Below are 18,424 nucleotides of genomic sequence, written 5' to 3'. Positions count from 1 at the left end.
AAATCCCTGAGAGTTTTCTGCAGGAAAGTTTTATTAAAGATGCATCGAGTTTAATGCAGCTACACAACACCCTCTGCTTACATATATAGATATGTACATATTTATGCATCTGGAAAATCAAATTTCCTTGCTTATGTTACATGAGATTTTAGACTACTTAAGAAGAATAATCTTGAAAATATTGTAATTCTTACTCTTCAGTTCTCTTATTTCTAGTATCTTTTAGCTCATTCATCTCAACCAAGTTCTTTCTCCCCCCTGAAAAACCCCCGAAGCCCAGACCAAAGGACCAGCCAGAACCCCTGGGATGACTCGCTCCTGCCATCATTTCTCAGGCTGACACAGGTCTGCTTTGTGGAGCAGTGCATCTTCTCAGGGCACTAAACCAGACCTTCGGGAGTCCTTCGTGGTTTTTCTTTCCCAACCTTGTATTAGAATTCTTTTTCTTTATAGAACCACAGAAAATGGTGAGCTTGGAGATAGCAGTATTGCTGGATCAGTTTTCATCACGCAGAGCACTGCCAGCAGGTTACAGGTGGGAGCCAAGATCCAGAATCTTTAGTTTTATTCCCAGCTGTGCATTAACTTGCTCTCTTACCTTAGGTGAGTGATTTTTATTAATTAACAATTGTATATATTTATTGCATCAGCAGAAAGAAGATCCCTACCTCACAGGGCGTAATTTATGTTTGTAAAACATTTGAGGGTGCCTTGGTGAAGACAGTAATGGTTCCAGAGAGCAATCCTAATTCCTAATGGCCAGGCCCATGGCACTCCAGCTCTGACACTGCAGAGCAGGCATAAGGACAATCTGAAGCATCATACATTTCATTCCATTTTCTGTCTACCTTAGCTTTCAGTTTCCTCCTTCTCATGCTGATCGTGTTAAAGCACAAAATGTATTGATTTTAGAGTATAATTACCTAGTATAATTACCTAGAGAAGCTGTGGGTGCCCCATCCCTGGAGGCATTCAAGACCAGGTTGGATAGGCCCTGGGCAGCCTGAACTGCTGGGTGGCAGCCTGCCCAGAGCAGGGGGTTGGGAGTGTGTGGGGTTAAAGCCCCTTCCAACACAAACCATTCTATGCTTCTATGATAACTGATTTTAGAGTAAATCACCTGAAGACTGCGGGGGAGATCCAGAGTCCAATCACTTGAGATTTTCCACATGCTTGGATGGATCTGGAGAAAACAGCGACAACATTTGCAATATAGGAATAGCTAGAGAGTGCTCAGATCAGTACTCCAGCTATATCAATGCATAAAACCATGTTGAAAAGACAGGGGAGTGCAGATGGGCCTGATCTGATCAGCTTCTTGACTGTAGGCATGGTGAGATGGCTGTTAGACACAAGTCAGATTATGTGTAAATACCACAGCCACATTCACCCAGCAAAATTTGACTACTCCATTTTGAACAGTAGAGGTGAAAAAATTTGTGTTGCTAGTTCTGTAATGGATAATGGTGAAATGTTGTAAGTGAACTTTACAAAAACATTAGCCTAGTTTCCCACCACATAAAGTAGATTTCTAGCCTAATAGTGTCTAAAACTTCACTGTGCCTAATTCCTGGGTCTTAGATCCAAGGAAAACACCTCTAATGAGGTCAGAAATCAACCCATTAGCAAAAGTGAAATATGCAGGCTTGTAGGCTAACATTCCCTTGCTAAAAGAATTTCCTTCATTAAAAAGAAATCCTGATTAAAACAAACCAAAAGCAAACAAAAACAATTAATCAGAGAGAATTTCCACTGAGAATTTGAAGTATCTGGGTTTGTTATTAAGAACTGCATGTGTGATTTCTGTAATGCATACATAGCAGCTGTGCCAAGCACGTGGCCAGCCGTGCAGATGCGGTTTTGCTGTTTCACGGCTGGAACAGACTCATGGAGCCATGCTGCTCACATGGTGCAGCTCATCCCAGCCTCAGATCCTTGGCAATGGAAAGGAGACGGGGTTTGCAAACTAATGGATGTCCCACCTGAGATCCTTTCCTTTGGCTTCCTACTTGTCAGCAGGGCAAAATGGTGCCTTCACTGAGGTTCTGGTGGAGTATAGCAGTCCTGGGGGAAAATCTGGCAGCAGCCGTAACTTGGAATGGTTCCTTCTGGCCATCATGTCTCTGAAGTACAGCTCTCTCCTCCCTCCAGGCTTTTATTTCCTGGTCCTAGTCAAACGTCATCATGACCCCAGTGTACTTCCTGTCCATCTGCCCTTGGGCTTTTGATGAAGAAGGGCTACAACCAGCATGCCTTCCCGCCAGATAGCTGAGACATGGCTGTAGGTCATCAGCGGTGGATGTTTTCTGATGGCTCTGCAATCACCAACCAGAGGTAAGTTTGTTAAGCAGAAGCTTGCCATGTCTGGCCTGGAATGCGCTGGGCTCTGCCAATCCCCAGAGAACATCAGCTGTGAGCACAAAAAGCCCATGGCCATGACAACCTCACACAGGGCAGCACTGCTGGCCGTGGGCTGGGAACTTCTGCAGGACTGCAATGAGAAGTTTTTTAAGAGTTTAGGATGAATAATTCAGCACTTCTTTAATTTGAGAGTTTTAATAACAGCAGTGTGTGTGTCCTGCCACATTACTTCAACCTTGCAATGAAGTACAAATAGATGTGATTCAGACTCTAAATATTTAAAGCAAAAATCTAATCTTAGCTACATTGTGTATGCTGTCATCTCTAAAAGCTGATAAAGAGAGACAATGACGGACAGCAGAGATTGAAATTAAATTCAAGCTCTGTATTAAAGAACTCGCACCGCTAATTCACATGAATGATTAACCACGGAGAGACTCGAGTCTGCACGCTACGGCACTGCCAGAGTGCTCTTTGTTGTCAGAGCCAGAGAACAGCCAAGGGAAGGAGGAGCCATGGACAGCCAGCCGGTGCCCTAAGGGCCCCATGTCTCACCCTGCATCACTGGCCAGGCGCTGATCCAGCAGGGAGTTAGAGGTGCTCTGGGGTGCTGCCCGCATGTGGCTCGCTCATGGGCTCTTCTAAGGCATCTGCTGTTGACCTCTATCAGAGTGAGCTCCAGACTTCAGGTAGCGCTTGAACCAGCTCCAAAGGTCTGTTCGTGCTTCAGATGTCAATAGCGTTGTATGTAACCAGGGGGATTTTATTAGCAAAACAAACACGGCTTAGTTTAGACAGATGGAAATATTTTGTGTTTCAGTAAGACCGTCTGCTCCAGCATAAAAATCCTCTTCTGTCGTTTCGCAGTGAGCTGAGCATGGGAGGGCTGGGTGCCCGCAGGGGCACTTCGAAAATGAAAAGCGCGTGGATAATCCAGGCAGTGATTGTTTCCTTCCTTGGGCTTTCGGTGGAATGCGGAGCTGTGTTCCAGCGAGAGCCACTGGAGCACAAGGTAAAGACCCTCTAGAAGCAGGATCACATGAAGGAGGATGAGGAAACCAGCCAGGCCCTCAACAATGAAAATCCGAGTAACGTCCTTGAGGCAGTTTTACTATTGTGAGCATTGCCATGGACCCAGATGCAACTGCAGGAAACACGGATTTTGGTTTGTTTCTCATCCCATGGATTGGCGTCCAGGCTCTGCAACCAGCAAGTATGATCTCTTACTGAATAGGAGCAGAGCCGCAGGAGAGGAAAGATTAAGGGTATCAAAGGAATACATTTTTCATTTCACTCCTTTCTTATTACAGTAGATTAAAAGGAGAAAAAAAAAAGAGTTTTGTTCGACATTCAATTTTGCAGAGAATTAAATAAGCCAAAAACATTGTTCAGAATTAGAGCACTGAATAAAGGATTTCAAAAACACAGTGTGTGGTTCGTGGTGGGATTTTTATTTCCTTTTAAGACAAGCCATATACAGCTGTACCAGAGCTATTGTCCTTTGTCCTGCCGAAGAAATAGTTTCTTTCTAAAGTGTTCAATCCACTGAGACATGTAGGTGCTTTGAAAACTCAAAAAAGAAGAAGGAAACCACTCAGACTCTCTTCTGGTTCAAATGACAATTATCTGAAAGGCAGCAAAGAATCAGGAATACGTGGATAAATTAAGCAGCTTTTGATTGCCTGACTGTGAACCGTAGTGGGATTTTTGTCTTCTTTGGGAATGATACCCTGCAGCAAGCAGTGTGCGCAGACAAGATGGAAGTTGGACCCAAAGGAGTGGTGCGAGGGCACTGATCGCTCGTAGCCCAGATGGCCATTACAAGCCTGCACAGGAGAAGCCACTTTCATTTCTCGTAGATGGAGAGATATTCCTTGCCACTGAACCTCCAGTGGCCACAATTTGAAGAAACAAAAAAAAAATTTAAAAATGTTCTGATTCCTGTGGGTCAGGAGAGTCTCTTTTCTTTCTGTTCTGCAGGGACTGTCAAACAAAAAGCAAGACTTCCATCACCATTTTCAAGCTGCACCAAGACCAATGCTAGCGAAAGCAGAAGGCCAAAAGGTGGAACCTCCTTTACAAGTGTACCTTTCAGATTCCTCATTATGAATGGCAGGAGAGTTCTCAAAATAAAAAAGACAAAAACACAACCTGGGCAAGTACAGAGGGGACAGAAGTTCTGACCATTTCAGCTTCTGTGTGCTGTTGTCTTTCATTCCCCAGAGAATTCCATGCTCCAGACAAGGCTGAAGAGCAGAGAGGCTTGTGTTGTGGGGAGTCTGGAAAGCTTCAGGATCTGTGCGTGACTGAACCGAGCTGAGAGTGAGGATGAAAGCAAGTCACAAGGCCCTCAGTGCTGACATCTCCAGTGCAACAACTCCACTGACTCAAATTGCCAAACTGCAGCCCAACTGAGTGTTAACCAGAATACCAGAGCACTCTGGCCAGTGGTTGGTAGAATAACGGCAGCAGACATCTTCCTTTCGACATCTGCAAAGTTGGCTGCCTCATGGCTCTGGCAGATTGTCCACAGATAGAGGAAGAGACAAAGAGCCAACCTAAAAACCCAAACCTATAACTTTTTTTTTTTTCTAAGAGAATACGATAGACTTGGAAAAAGTCTGAAGACAGGGCTATCTTTCCTCACAGCGACGATTTTTAGAAAGGAAGTTCTCATTACAACATGAGCCTAGGTGTACATGGGAAACCTGGCTTGAGCCTTAAAGCTGTGCAGTAAATGGAGGTGCTGCAGGAAGTGTGTGAAAGGAAGATTTCTGGATCACTTTCAGAGATTTTAGGCCAAGTGAGCCCATAGTGCCAGGACATAATATGACTGAAAATGGTTTTGTTAATAACACAGCTTGAGCAGCTGGAACAGCAAAGGGCCGACCACAAAAATCTCATCAGTGCCGGTGAGTCCAGGGCAGCTGAAATTCAAACTCGGAGCCATTCCAGATCGTTACACAGCTGGCTAAAAAATAATCTCCCATGTAACAAGAGTTTGGGAATTTGGGAATGGATGAACTTCAGTTTGAGTTCCCGAATTCTCCGTACAATTTTTTTTATTGTTTATAGCAATGGTTCCAGCAATCTTCAGGCTGCCAGAGTATCTGGTTTTAGAGAGTGCAAGTGGACACAGCTCAGCCTGAGCAGGCTGACCACGCACCCAGCACAGCCGCAGGATGGGAGGCTCACATCTGGCAATGTGACAGAGCAATGACAAAAACCATCCCTTGAAGCGTAGGGCCTTAAGTACACAAGCTGGCCGAGGGGTCCTCTGCCCATAACCACATGTTCATAAATATAAGAAGACGCAGCATTGGAAGAAGATCTAGGAATGTGTCAGAGGGAAACCTGGCACCCAGGCGTAGCAAGTAAACTGACCAAGTTGCTCAGCGGAAGCATGGACCTTGTTCCATCAGCTGAGATCTCTACCTGCTCGTTTGCAGGCACAAGCAAGCAGCACAGCCCCGTGGCTTTGGAGATGCTGAACTCAGCAGTGGGTCTCAGAGCTGGGGGAGGCGTTGGCAGTCCCTGCCCTGCACCAGGGTGGGTGGGTGTCCCAGCAGAACAGCTCTGTCCCCAGCTGCCACTGTGGCTCCTATTGTGCAGAGAGAAGGTTCCTGGGCCCAAAAAAGAGCTCCTCAGAGGGGCTGAAGAGGGGCTGAAAAGGAAGGAGACCCCCAGTGGGCTTTTTTCTTTTATCTTGCAGATGAGCCAGATGGCAGGAGTAGCAGAAACCAGAGGAGGAGCATGAAATGTTTAAGAATCAGATTGCTAAAATGCAGGGAAAACTGAAGCCAAAAACTAGGCCTGGGCAAAACAGGGCACCACAGTCGAAAAACAAGCACAGGAGAAATGTAGCCAAAAGGCAAAAGAATAAAATATAACAGCTAGGATCCATTCAAATTCCGACTCTGTGCTATCAGGAGAGGAGACAGAGAAACCAAAGTCCCCTTTGTAGCTGCAGCTGCTCACAGTTATTGGCCCCACGCTGCCTGTGCTGTGGTGCCCAATGCCTACAAATTTCTCTCATGATGTGAAAAAAGGGCAAAAGGCACAGAATGACCGGTGGGTCCACCTCACATCTTGCACACAGCAGCAGCAGCAGGCAAACACTTGGCTCATCTCACAAGTGGGAAGGATTGGCAGCATTGCCACTGCCCAGGGCAGCTCCTGCCCACCCACAGCCCGTGATGGTGGCAGCACATAGCATTCCCCCTGCAAGCCCTCCTTCCTTCCAGGGCTTCCTGCTCCCTCTGGAAGGACGCCACTGAGCTGCGTTTCAGGTGACTTTCAGATAGGGTTGCTGTCAGGCAGGAAGACGCCTTGCTATGGGATGCTGGAACACATCCTCTCTTCTCAAGAGGACTCTCATTTTTCAGAGCAAATGCCCATATGAGGGGCATGACGTCAGCCCCACCATCTGTGGGACACGCCGTGCTCATCCATTACCAACCGCAGACTGACGGGCGCTGCTGCTCCATCAGCCCCAGAGGAAGCATCGCAAACCCAGCAGCCACCCCCCAGTTTCAGTAATGATCCCGTGACACTTTGTGGAAAAAAAACCAACATTGTATTTGATTTACAATTAACAGGATTTACAAATAATGACAAAGAAATGGATTAGCCATGAAATTAAGATGCTTTTGTTGATGAAGAAGTAGCTGGCAAAGCAGCTTTATGTAGCAGTCATGTACCTCAGTCCTACACGGTGTACAATAACTTACAGCCCAGGCAAGGTCAGGAACAGTAATACGCAAATGCAACGAGTCGAGTACAAAAACAAAACAAAAGCCCTCTCAGCCTGCTGGCCTGGCATTGGTGAGGCTTCCCATTTCTGTAGCTGGTGGGAAGATCCACTGACAAACACCAGGAAGCTTTTGGAAAGAAACAAACAAATCAGCCAACGGTAGAACCGACCTTACGGCCACGCGGTAGCCTGGGTCAGCGGCCGAGGCTGGGGGTGGGCGCTGGGCAGGGCAGGGAGTGAACTCACACTGATGGCAGCGCTTCCCTAAGATGCTACTTCACTGCCAACACTGGCGAGACAAAAGGGAACGAGGATCTCTGATGTGCAATACAGCAATTGAAGAAGGCGTACCGAGCTTTTGGATTTGTACGTAGCTTACATACGTTGTAAGCGCACACTTCCCACTGGTGACTTTAACTGTCTTTGCTATGGGTTGATGGTGTTGTTTGATCAGATGCAGAATTCCAAGGCTCAAAACAGTGGTTTTCAACACGTGGGCATACAGGTTTTCCAATATCGTACTAGTATTTTACATCACAAATACAATAAAAAGAAGTGATGGTAATTCTAGGACAGTTCCAAATAAAAAAATCATCAGAACCATTCTAAAATAAGATATTATACATAATCAGATCATGTTAAACAACACACTCTCGGCAAGCGGCTAATTACAAGCATTCTGCTGGTCATGGTTTTCACACAAAAGTCATTCAATAGCACATAAATATTTCTTTTTCTGATCTGCTTCTTTTTACAAAACCATTCATCAGATTCACAGAATTAGTACAAGTAAGGCACATTAGCATATATCATTAAACTCACATTGATAACAAAGGGTTGTGAAGATTTAAGGACTAATTCTCTTTTGCGGTGACTTCTGAACCAAAAGAGACTCTCTATCAGAAGAACCCTCCTCACAGCCATGGCATCACTGTCACTTCCATTGCAGCCAACCGTGCTGGGCGCAGTACTGTGCTTTACTGTGGGCATAAATAATTAACCTAAGAACTGTGTGTGGCAGCAAAACCCATTGGCAGATCTCACAGAGAAAGTGGTCACGTTGTTTACTACGTTCTGAGCACAGATGAAGTTTTGGAGCTACGTGGGAGTCAATTTCCAGTTATCAAAATAAAAGGGGATATTGCATGGTTCTCTGAATATGCGGTTATTTTCCTAGTACAAATATTGCTTAAAATATAAAGGATGCTATAATATTGAGTTTACTTGCATAATGAATTCTAAATGCTGATGTCTTAGATTGTATGCAATTAACTGAACTACAGACTCGCCTTCCTCCACCCCCCACCCTGCCCCCAGCCAAAGGACTCTCCTTCCCACAGAAGATTCATTTACACACAACACAGCTTTTAATTAGAAGCATAATTTACAGTAAAAATTTTTTACATTACACCTCTGCTATCAAAAAAACATGAAATCTTTCATTTAAAGTTGTAATTACACATTAAAAAATAGAACACTATTTCCTTAACAGGAAGAATGAATTTGAACATCTTCAGATCAGATTTCTTTATTGCGGCTTTCGAGTCAAAGGTCAGTCACTTTATTCTCTAACGCAGCTGCTATTTGCTGTAAACGGAAGGCGAGCTGCATTTTTTGTGCAGCTGGATCCTCTTCAAGTGCATTTATAATCTGGAAGAAATAAACACAGAATGTTTAGAATCCTTTAGCTTAAAATATACGACGCCATTCCCAGACCGAGTGTTTGACACTGCTTTGGTTTCCAAGCCTTTTGCATTCACCTGGTGCTGGAGATAAGGTCCTTCTATGGGTCCCACATTCTGTTTTACACACGAAGACAGTAAAAGTGACAGCCTCCGTTATTTTATCTAAGTTACCACAATGTTTTGCATTACGCTGGGATCCAAGAAAATTAATAGATAGCACTTTTGAAATATTGCACTGCAAGGTGGAGCAGACAGCGGGAGAAACATCAGAAACACCGCCTTTACAAGCCAGTTAAGAGTTTTACTTGCAGAACACCCTCGAGGGTCATTTACCAGCAGTAATTAAAGCTCTCTCCCATTGGCTTTGGCTATGGGCAGCTCCTGGGTGGCACAAGTGGTGGCCACATCAAGGTGGCACTAAGCATTGGCAGTCTGTGAGCAGTGAGCTGAAGGACACGGGTCATCACAGTGCCGTCGAGCTGCCAGCCCCCCCTTTGCTTCCCCAGGTAGAGCTGTGCACCACACGGCTCAGGAAGCACAGAGCCCATAAAGCCCATCGGAGCAGTGGCCCTCACACAGCTCCACCGTATGGAGTGTGTGCAGGAAGGGTATGTGCAGGAAGGGTATGTGCAGGAAGGCCCCACGCCAAGGCACGAGGGATTTCAAAACGAGAGCTCGAAAAGGTCAGCTGTTATGAGAAGGTTTTTCTTCAAATAGAGTTTTTAAGGGCTTCTCTAGATCAAATTTCAAAGGTTTTGAAAGGTTTTCATTCCTACCATCCTTTAGGGAAACTCTTCCACCAACCATTAGATTTCTCCATTAGGGGAATGCACGGTATGGCAAAACTGTTCTTTTTCTACAGCCGGCTTTATTAATAAAAGTCAGCCGCTGTCAGCAAGCAGACACCTTTAGCTGTGTTTAAATACTACCTAAGTCGGCAAATATAAGGGCTGCAGAAATAGAGTCTGCCTGTCACTGCCTGCGGTTCCCGCTGCTTCGTGAGCTTTATTGACAATGGAGATTAATGCAGTCAGTTTCAATCCAGCTAATAATTTCCCTTTTGAGGACTGGTATGGCATTAGAGTTTCAAACACTGGAGCAAATTTGTTTAGAAATCATTATTTTAATGGATTTGTTTTCAAAGTGTGAAAACATTTTTACAAGACAGAGTTAATAAACTCTTATTACGGTATTTAAATAGGGCCTAATTTAATTTGATATTGTTCCCCTAATTTAAACATTTACACCTAGCTGTAACGCCTCAAATCGAGACTAAATAATTCATGATTATCTCTGCTGGTGAATGTAACCTTCACATAAATGTGGACAATTAGAGCTTACCCACTTAGTCACTGTCAAGCCCTGCAGAGATGCACAGGGTGCAGCATGTTCTGCAGCCGCTGCTTCAGCAACAAAGATAAGGGCCATCGCATAATGTTCCAATTTATGCAAATTAAGGCATTTTTATGGAAAATAAATAAGCTCAATTAATTTTCCTGAATAGTTCTTGACGTATTATCTCCCTAACTCCGAATTAGCAGCCTTTTGATCAGAGGCATCTCGTTGATGTACAGTGATGTATGCAAAAGAAAGGGCTGCAGCTCTGCTTTGTTGTTTGCTGCCTCGCCCCCGATAAGCGCCAACTGATGGCTGAGCAGAGAGCAGGCGCCATCTGTGCCGGCCTCCAAATCGGAGAATCCCAAAACCACAGCAGGGAGCAGGGACAAGGGGACGTGGGAGAAGCAGGGCTTTATGGTTCCTTGGGTGTTTCCATAACAGGTCAGGACACAGAGATCACAGAATGACTGGGGTTGGAAAGCACCTCAAAGCCCACCCAGCCCCTGCCATGGGCAGGCTGCCACCCACCAGCTCAGGCTGCCCAGTGCCCCATCCAACCTGTTGTGGAACACCTCCAGGGATGGGACACACAGCTTCTCTAGGCAACTTGTGCCGGTGCCCCACCACCCTCTGAGTAAAGAATTTCTTCCTGATACCTAATCTAAACTTCTTTTAATTTAAAATCACTATCCCTTCTCCTCTCACACACTTCTTGGAGGAGTCTCCTTCAGGCACCAAAAGGCTGCTATCGGGACACCCTGAAGACTGCTCTTCTCCAAGCCAAATGAGCCCAACTCTCTTAGCCTGCCTTCATGTAAGAGATGCTCCAGTCTCTGATCATCTTTATGGCCCTCTTCTGGACCTACTCCAACAGGTCCATATCCTTATATTGAGGTCCCCAAAGCTGACCGCTTTTTCCAGATATTCTGGAATATGTTGAAAATAAGTTTACTCAGCTCCGGGGATGTGTAAATCAAAGCCATTAGGTTTGCCTGTGAATCTCCAAACACTTTTCCTACTAACCCCATTGCAAGATGTCTCAAGATGAGTTGGTTCTCTTTGCTTATGTCTGTTTTAAAGCTGTAGGAAGCAGCTGCAGTGAAGCCGGGTATGAGACTCACTGCTTTTAGTGCTATATTTAAGTGAAAACAAGAACTGTGCTGAGGTGCAAGACAAACTGAAGCGAGCTCACATGTGCTGCACTCTTTTTTTTTGATTCAGCATCTGTTCTTACTTGCTTTGATTTAATTCTGAGAGTTTTCTGGAGGCATTCATTTCCATGGAAACCTTTGGATAAAAGTTTCCTTCTCTCTTTTTGTTTTCAGATTAAATTTGGAGAGCCGTAGCCACAGCCCAGTGACACTGGGATATTCTTTGTCCCCCTTTCCTCAGGGCCTGAAGAATCCAAGAAACACTTTGGACTGAATCTGTGAGCCTCCTTTTGAATCTGACTGTTCTCAGCAGTTGTTCTGCCGCGGTTTACCTTGGGCAGGCACTTCATTTGGCAAGGCAAATTGGGAGCAACAGCACACATGGAGGTTCTAAGTGCATCTTAACTAATGAAAGAGGCACTGTCCCATTCCTAGAAACAAAGCAAATTTAATGGATTGTTCCTAATAGAAAAAAACTAATGGCTTAAAACCTGACAAAGGCTCTGACGACTGCTTTTTGCTCGGTGACATTCTTATTTCCTAATTCTTGGAATTTGGATGGTAGAACTGGAAGAGAAAGGATTTTTAAATCTATTTTTCTTTCAGATCTCATTAAGCAATCACTGACAAAATTGGATACCCCATAGTGAAACTTCATTTCTAAGAACACACCCTTGAACACACAATTTCCAAGGAACGCGTCTGACCACAGAGTTAGAGCTTTCTGTTCAACTGTTCTGTTCTGCTTTTACCTCATTATCCAGGGAAGGTCAGCCTTTGTAACTTTTTATTGTTATTACATACAAAAGAAAAGAAACCCCGCTTCTTACCTCATCATAGTATTTGTTAGTGTACTGGTAGAGTTGGTGTAGAGCCACAAGCGTGTTTAAGGAATCAGTATGTGCCTGTTAAACAACACACATGAGCAGCAAATGTCAAAATTGCATCACAGACAGTTGAAAGTTATGCACACACATGGCTGTTGGATACAGCAGACAGTCCCGTTTTCAAATTCAAGTTCTGCATCTTTTACCTCCTGCTAAGTGGAGGAAAAAGGAGTGAAAAAACTTTTGTCTGGTGATTTTGAGATCTAGATTTTCCCACTGTTGTTTTTCCAGGCTGTCTGCAGCTCCAACACAGAACGTGGAAAATACTTTGAACTTTGTCAAACCACAGATTACAGCTGTAACATCTCTTAAGTGCATGAGTGAACTAAGCTGTTCAGTAATCTAAGTACTGCTGAAATACCACACATTGGTTTTGTCACCACTGTGTTTGTTTGAAATCATTTCTTCAGCTCTTTACAACTGTTTGTAGGAGTTCATACCTCACCACAAGAAAGGTGTGACTCATCAAGAGAGCAAACGCATGTATGTTTGGAAAAAGCCATTTGACTCTTGAAGATGGAAAGAAGAGAGACAGAAAAGTAAAGAGAAAAGGAGTTTAAAATGAAGCTAGAATTGTCCCTTCCATTACCTCTCCCTTCATTCCCCTCATGACATTTAACTACACAGTGACTGCGCTCCACCTGTCCTAAACAGATGCTTTTCATCCACATTATAGAATTCAAGTCTCTTGAATTGTAGAGATTTTAGATTTTTAAACTAGTTAAGAAAATAAAAGAATGGCAAAAAAGCTTCTGGCATAAATGAGTATCCAAGCCATAAAACAGCAGAGTAACATCCATCTTTTCTTACCCTACAAAGTCACTTCCAGAGCTGGTCAAAATTTGCAATGTTCTGTCAGTCTTTTCACGCTTACTTTGATCATAATTTATAGTGTAATTAGAAATGATCAACATATTATGCTGATTTTAAGACATTCTTCTGAACTTACTTTTAATTACCATTTTTTAAATAAATAAAATGAACTGGAAAATGAAATGTCACCACATGTGAGCTTTGCAGTGACTGACAGAAAATAGAAAGATTCTCCTGAGGATGATCTGCAAAATGCAAGGTCCTAAGGGCACTGAAATAAACAAACCACGAGAATCCCCACATTTCTTTATAGCAACAAGACTCTTGAAATAACATAAGCGAGTAAACAAACCAGTCACTGGGTACAGTATCTCTTTCAGATTGGCAAGGGCTTCTGCAGGTTCTCTGAGTTGAATCAAGTGCTTGGAAAGCAAGGGCCTGGCCTAGCTAAGCTGAGCAACACAGGAGACAGGCTTTTGCAAGAATGAAGCAGATTTTGCTCCCTAAATCCCCACTTGATGCCCACAGCTAGCAACCAACCTCCTCTGCTCTCCTTCATTACAGGTAACACCAGAGAGCCTGTACTGTGAAAAGAAAAAGTGCAAATCAAGCAAGCTCATGATGAGCTTCTTGTGGGTAAAGTAAAAATATTGCCTTCATATAGACAGCACTAAAATGTGTTGTACTTAACGTATGCAAATTGCCTTTCATTTCTGGAGTCAAATTCTTGATGTGGTAGCACTCTGAACCCAGTCACTACTTGTTAGGTACTTGTTATCAGTATAGTCAATGCTAAAAATCACCTATGTGCTGCAAAGAGAAAATACCTTTCAACAGTGTTGTAATTATTCCACAACAGATGTGAAAAAGTCTAAGTGCTCTGCACTGGCATCCATATCACTCAAAGAGATTTGTGATGACAACCATTCTTGATTCCATTCACTAATCAATACTTCAAAAAGCCCAAATGCACTGCAACAAGCAGGAGTTTTTCAAAGAGATATGAAGTAGCTCATTTGATGCTTAAATACACAAAAACCCCACTCGTCGAGATAGAACGAGAAGACAAAAACAGTGCTATACTTGGCTTCAATTTCAGGACAAGGAAACTTAATTCATTCTTACCCTAGAGATTTCTGCTAGATGGGTATTCATATCTTGGTCACTGACCGGTACCATCTGACGAATACCTTTGTAGTAACTGCAACAAATGAAAACAAATTTCACTTAGATGAGATACACTGTGGTTTCCTGGTAATCCAGTATTTTGATTTCGCAATTCCTTTCAACAGCTTTCCTAATAGTGCAGATGTTCTACCACAGCAGGGCAGTGACTCACTTAGCTCCTCAATCTCCCAGCAGTCATTAGTACTTGATACCCCTGTGAGAAAGGCAAATTGCACCAGCTTGCGCAGGCCCATAGCACAGGACAGGAATCTACTTATTACCCTGATGATGATTATTGCAGGTCTTAAAACTTCCAAAGTAACCAGCCAGTGAGAGTTGTGTCCTGCAGCAGGTCTTGGCAGTATTCATAGAATTCCCAAATCAGTAATTGGATAAAGTCAGAGACTGGATAGAAATAATGTTTTTGTAAAAATGTTTTAGGATTTGATTCCTACTCAGTTATGGAAGTGCAGCACTGGTTAGACAGATCAGTGGATAAGAACAGTCATCATGGAGAACAGCACTGTGTGCTCCCCAAATAACTCTGTCCATCTGTTGCACTGGGTCACAGTGACACTTCATTTGAACACTGCTGCCAAGGGAACGTTTTAACATTCAGGTGTAAAATTTTTTACATTTGACTGCTGACTTTGCCTCTGCATTCACTTTTCCTGTTACTGAGTGTATTTGCAAAGCTTAAAACGCTAACAACTCTGCATCAACATGGAAAGTCTCTTTATACTTACTCTTCCACCATTTTCTTATAATTCGAGATCTCTTTCGCATAAAGTAATTTATTACTTGGAGAATCCTGAAAAAAATCAGAATAGAAACTTGGTTGATTTATGATCCATCTAAGAGGTAACATGAGGTCAAGAACCTAAGGTCAAGCCTTTCTAATCATATGCACTTGAGCTTTGCAGATTTTAACATTCCAGTGCTTATTATTAACGTTATTATCATTATGAGCATTTACTTTGATACATGGGGGAGACTGTCTTTAAATACAGCATTATTGTTGGGTTTGACAAATGTATCACTGGCAGATGATTTTAAATTACGGTGGACATGAAATAATCAGTTCTTAAACTTGCTTTTTTTTAAAAAGCAGTTGATATTTTCTGCTTTTTAGGACTATCAGTTGGCAGACTGCACAGTAACATTGACAGGCTCACCAACCTGCTAAGTGGTGAAATGCTAACTTCATTATAAAACTAGAAGGAAACTATCACTGCTGTATCTTCTCAGAGAATTGGTATTGTCTAGGACAATGCCCTGTGTCTTGTCAGGCATGAATGTAGTCAGGATGTAGAATGCAAATTACTTACTCTGCTTAATTTGTGCTCTGTTCTTGTGCAAGCATCCATGAAAGTCTGTGCAATGACTGACAAGGAAGCATCCACTACTTCATGAACGTGAACATCAAAGATGAAATGGGGATTTTTCAGTATGTTTACCCAGAATCTAAGAGGCAAGCTGTGAAGAAAGGAAAAGGGTTGAAAAAAAATCTTCTGCACAATAAATGTTCTACAACAAACAAGTGGAATTAAATACGGGTTTTGCATTTTGATCTCCTCACTACTCTGAAATTTAATTTTATATTTCAACAATTACACAGGCTGTCATTTGTCTATTTTCCATGTCTGGAAACAAAGCCTTTACAACTCTAGCAGAAAAATAAGAAAAGCTTGTTGGAGAAGAATCCTGAGTGCCTCAGAACAGCAAGAGCAGATGCCTGTGTGGTTAGAGAAACTACCTGACCAACATTTTCTTAGATTTTGTGCACTGGCAACTCTGGTCCCTTTTGCCTTTTGCTTTCCTCTTCTCTGAGGAAAGATGAAAAGCAAAGAAAGAAATCTGCCTATTACTCTCCTGTAGGTAGGTGACTTTCATTTTTGTGACTTTCATTTCTGTGACTTGTAGACAGGAAATCCTTCTGATCAGATTATCTCAATTAAAATGATTCTGAGAACTACAAATGAGATTTACTTTGATTTGTGGTGATAGTGCCAGCACATACCTGGCAATCACACTCCCATTTCCCTACTGTGTTCATACCTGTTTGTTTTCCAGATGTGAATGGTATCTTCATCCTTGATGTCATGTTTCTCTGCTTGCTCATCAAGAAAGTCAAAGAAGTATTTCACAGCTGGTGGCACTACGTGGTTTGAGTTGAGCACACTATGAAAGAAGTCATCTACAAACTGCTGAAGTGTTCCCTAAAATATAAATTTTGAATAAATATGAATAAAAACAAATTTTGCATTGCAGGCCTCAGCGCCATCCTTTAATGCAGTTGCAGTTACTGAAGGCCCTCAATTCTGAGTGCTGATGCTGTCCAATGACAAAACTCCTTAATGCAATGAACTTGCAAACAGCTCAAACAGTGAAGACCTTCTAGAGAACAATTTTATGCTGTAGTCTCAAGGCTGATTTATTCAGCTATTGTTTGGTTAACACAGAAAGCTTCTGCCTGACAGAAATATAGCAGAACCCAGTAGCTAAGTATACAAAAGATATACAATTCAAGGTCATTGTACATGTAAAAATAGCAATTTTCTAATTGTTTTGCAGCTTCCCACCTCCATTTTCTCAGACTCCAGAGCATCATGTACCAGTAAAACAATTTTAGATACAGACTGGGAGGAAAAAGTACCATTTGTCTTGTTATGGAAAACACTTGGGTCTCATCAGATATCCAGCTTTACAAGCTCTACCAAGTGTGAGGGGTGAAGCATCCCTAGGGGGCTGCACTTCTGACTGGATCCCTGCACCTGCCTGGACCTTACAGACTATCACTTCTGAGACTGTCCCTGTGTTTTAGAGATGACTTTGTTGAGGCCACATGTAGTTTCTCCTCAGTCAGCCAGTTGGCCCTAGAGACACTGGAAGAAGGGCTGCATCCTCTCTTTCTTCATCACTCGAGCTGCCACACCCAGGGGTGTGATGAGCTCTAAAGCCTCATACTGGCCATGCAGGCAGGGAAGACGCATCGACAGTCCTGCACGGGTACCTGTGATCCCAACCACTCACCATCTCTGTGGGAGTCAGTAAAACTCCAGACTGGCAAAATCTACAAAACTGGCTGTGAGAATAGAAAAGGGGTGGCTGCAAAGTGTTTGTTAACAGAACAGAGGGATACATGCATTTTGCTGGCCCCAAGTCACCCTCATCCATATACATCCACAGACTTTCCATCATGTTCACTTTGCCACGTTGGTCAGATGGCCTTAGTTGGAGTTGGGTTACTCCCATTTTCACAAATAATTTGGTTTAGGAGTCATTAAGTACACTATCCTAAGTTCCTTCGGTAGGGATTAATGCTTAGTTCAATTATTTTGGTTGTGATCCATTCTGTAATATAAGCACTAAAAACAGTCTAAAAGTACTATCACTATTTGAAAAGATTTTTACTATTTTTTCTAGATTAAACTGCAGCACTGGAAACAAAAAAGAATAGGAAAACAAATGGCTCTGGAGCAGTACACAAAGCATTTTGTCCAAAATAAAATCCATCAGAACATTGTCTAAACAGGTGGCATAAAAGAGAATATCCATCTTTGTCTTACAAGAAAAATTCTCATTTAACTAACACAGAATTATAGTTCTCAGCTTTCACATGGAGTTAAAATTTTTCCCAGTAATGTTCTTGAGGGCATATTAATCACTTGAAGCTCTGAACACAGCCTGCATGTACATGACACAGATACTGAAAATTTCAGCTGAAAGCATGACTAATACTTGCATCACTTTCTTCAGCAGCACATCAAAATCTCTAGGAGCACGGCGTAACAGTGCAACATCTGACCCTTACCTTCACAGAGAGAAGTCTTGTCAGGTAGATTTCTGTAATAGCTTTGGTTCTCTCTTTTTCTTTCACACTGCCTCTCTTTGATTTGCTTTCATCAATTTCATCTACTGGCCGGACGAGGTGCCAGACCTTATTTTCATCTTCCAGAAGCGCATGCCCTAGAAACAGTAATTGCAATAATTACAAGAAAATATCCCCCAGAAATAATTCTGAAAATGGTTATGCACATCAGTAATTGTAAGGTCCTTGCAGTCTATCCTTGGCTTACCTTTCTTTTTGCCAAGAGGATCCAGATTGCTTGGTTCCTCTCTAACAGTCCAAGTACTAAATTTCCAGTAATACATAACTGAAAGAGTAGCACTGAAGTAGGAAGGCATGACCTCAAGCAGAACTAACAACTGCAGGCAGCAAATTCAAAATCCATCAGAATAAGATTTTTTGAAGTGGATTTGTCACAT

The 18,424-nt window shown here is 42.8% G+C and overlaps 1 protein-coding gene and 1 long non-coding RNA gene across 6 annotated transcripts in view; one reads left to right on the top strand and one right to left on the bottom strand.

Annotated features, from left to right (window-relative positions):
* The first annotated feature begins 2,202 nt into the window (after positions 1-2,202).
* Positions 2,203-3,786, top strand: LOC128073219 (uncharacterized). The gene is made up of 2 exons (XR_008202648.1): positions 2,203-2,334; positions 3,229-3,786. It is a non-coding gene; the product is annotated as an uncharacterized LOC128073219 (long non-coding RNA).
* A 3,128-nt stretch (positions 3,787-6,914) lies between these two features.
* The window catches only part of PLXNB2 (plexin B2), a 247,415-nt gene continuing 235,905 nt past the window's right edge, over positions 6,915-18,424 (bottom strand). For all 5 annotated transcript variants that reach the window (XM_052667742.1, XM_052667740.1, XM_052667741.1 and 2 more), the window contains 7 exons: positions 17,970-18,124; positions 16,214-16,374; positions 15,484-15,631; positions 14,902-14,966; positions 14,114-14,189; positions 12,119-12,193; positions 6,915-8,764 (listed from right to left, as the gene is read on the bottom strand). In XM_052667742.1, coding sequence (XP_052523702.1) covers positions 8,660-8,764; positions 12,119-12,193; positions 14,114-14,189; positions 14,902-14,966; positions 15,484-15,631; positions 16,214-16,374; positions 17,970-18,124 — 785 coding nt within the window. In that variant the 3' untranslated portion in view covers positions 6,915-8,659. The remainder of the gene's footprint in view (positions 8,765-12,118; positions 12,194-14,113; positions 14,190-14,901; positions 14,967-15,483; positions 15,632-16,213; positions 16,375-17,969; positions 18,125-18,424) is intronic.

The sequence above is a fragment of the Tympanuchus pallidicinctus genome, unplaced genomic scaffold (genome assembly GCF_026119805.1).
Source record: "Tympanuchus pallidicinctus isolate F22 unplaced genomic scaffold, pur_lepc_1.0 scaffold8, whole genome shotgun sequence".
Taxonomy (NCBI): Eukaryota; Metazoa; Chordata; class Aves; order Galliformes; family Phasianidae; genus Tympanuchus; species Tympanuchus pallidicinctus.
The sequence above is the reverse complement of the archived record's forward strand: the minus strand, read 5'-3'. Positions and strand labels throughout refer to the sequence as shown.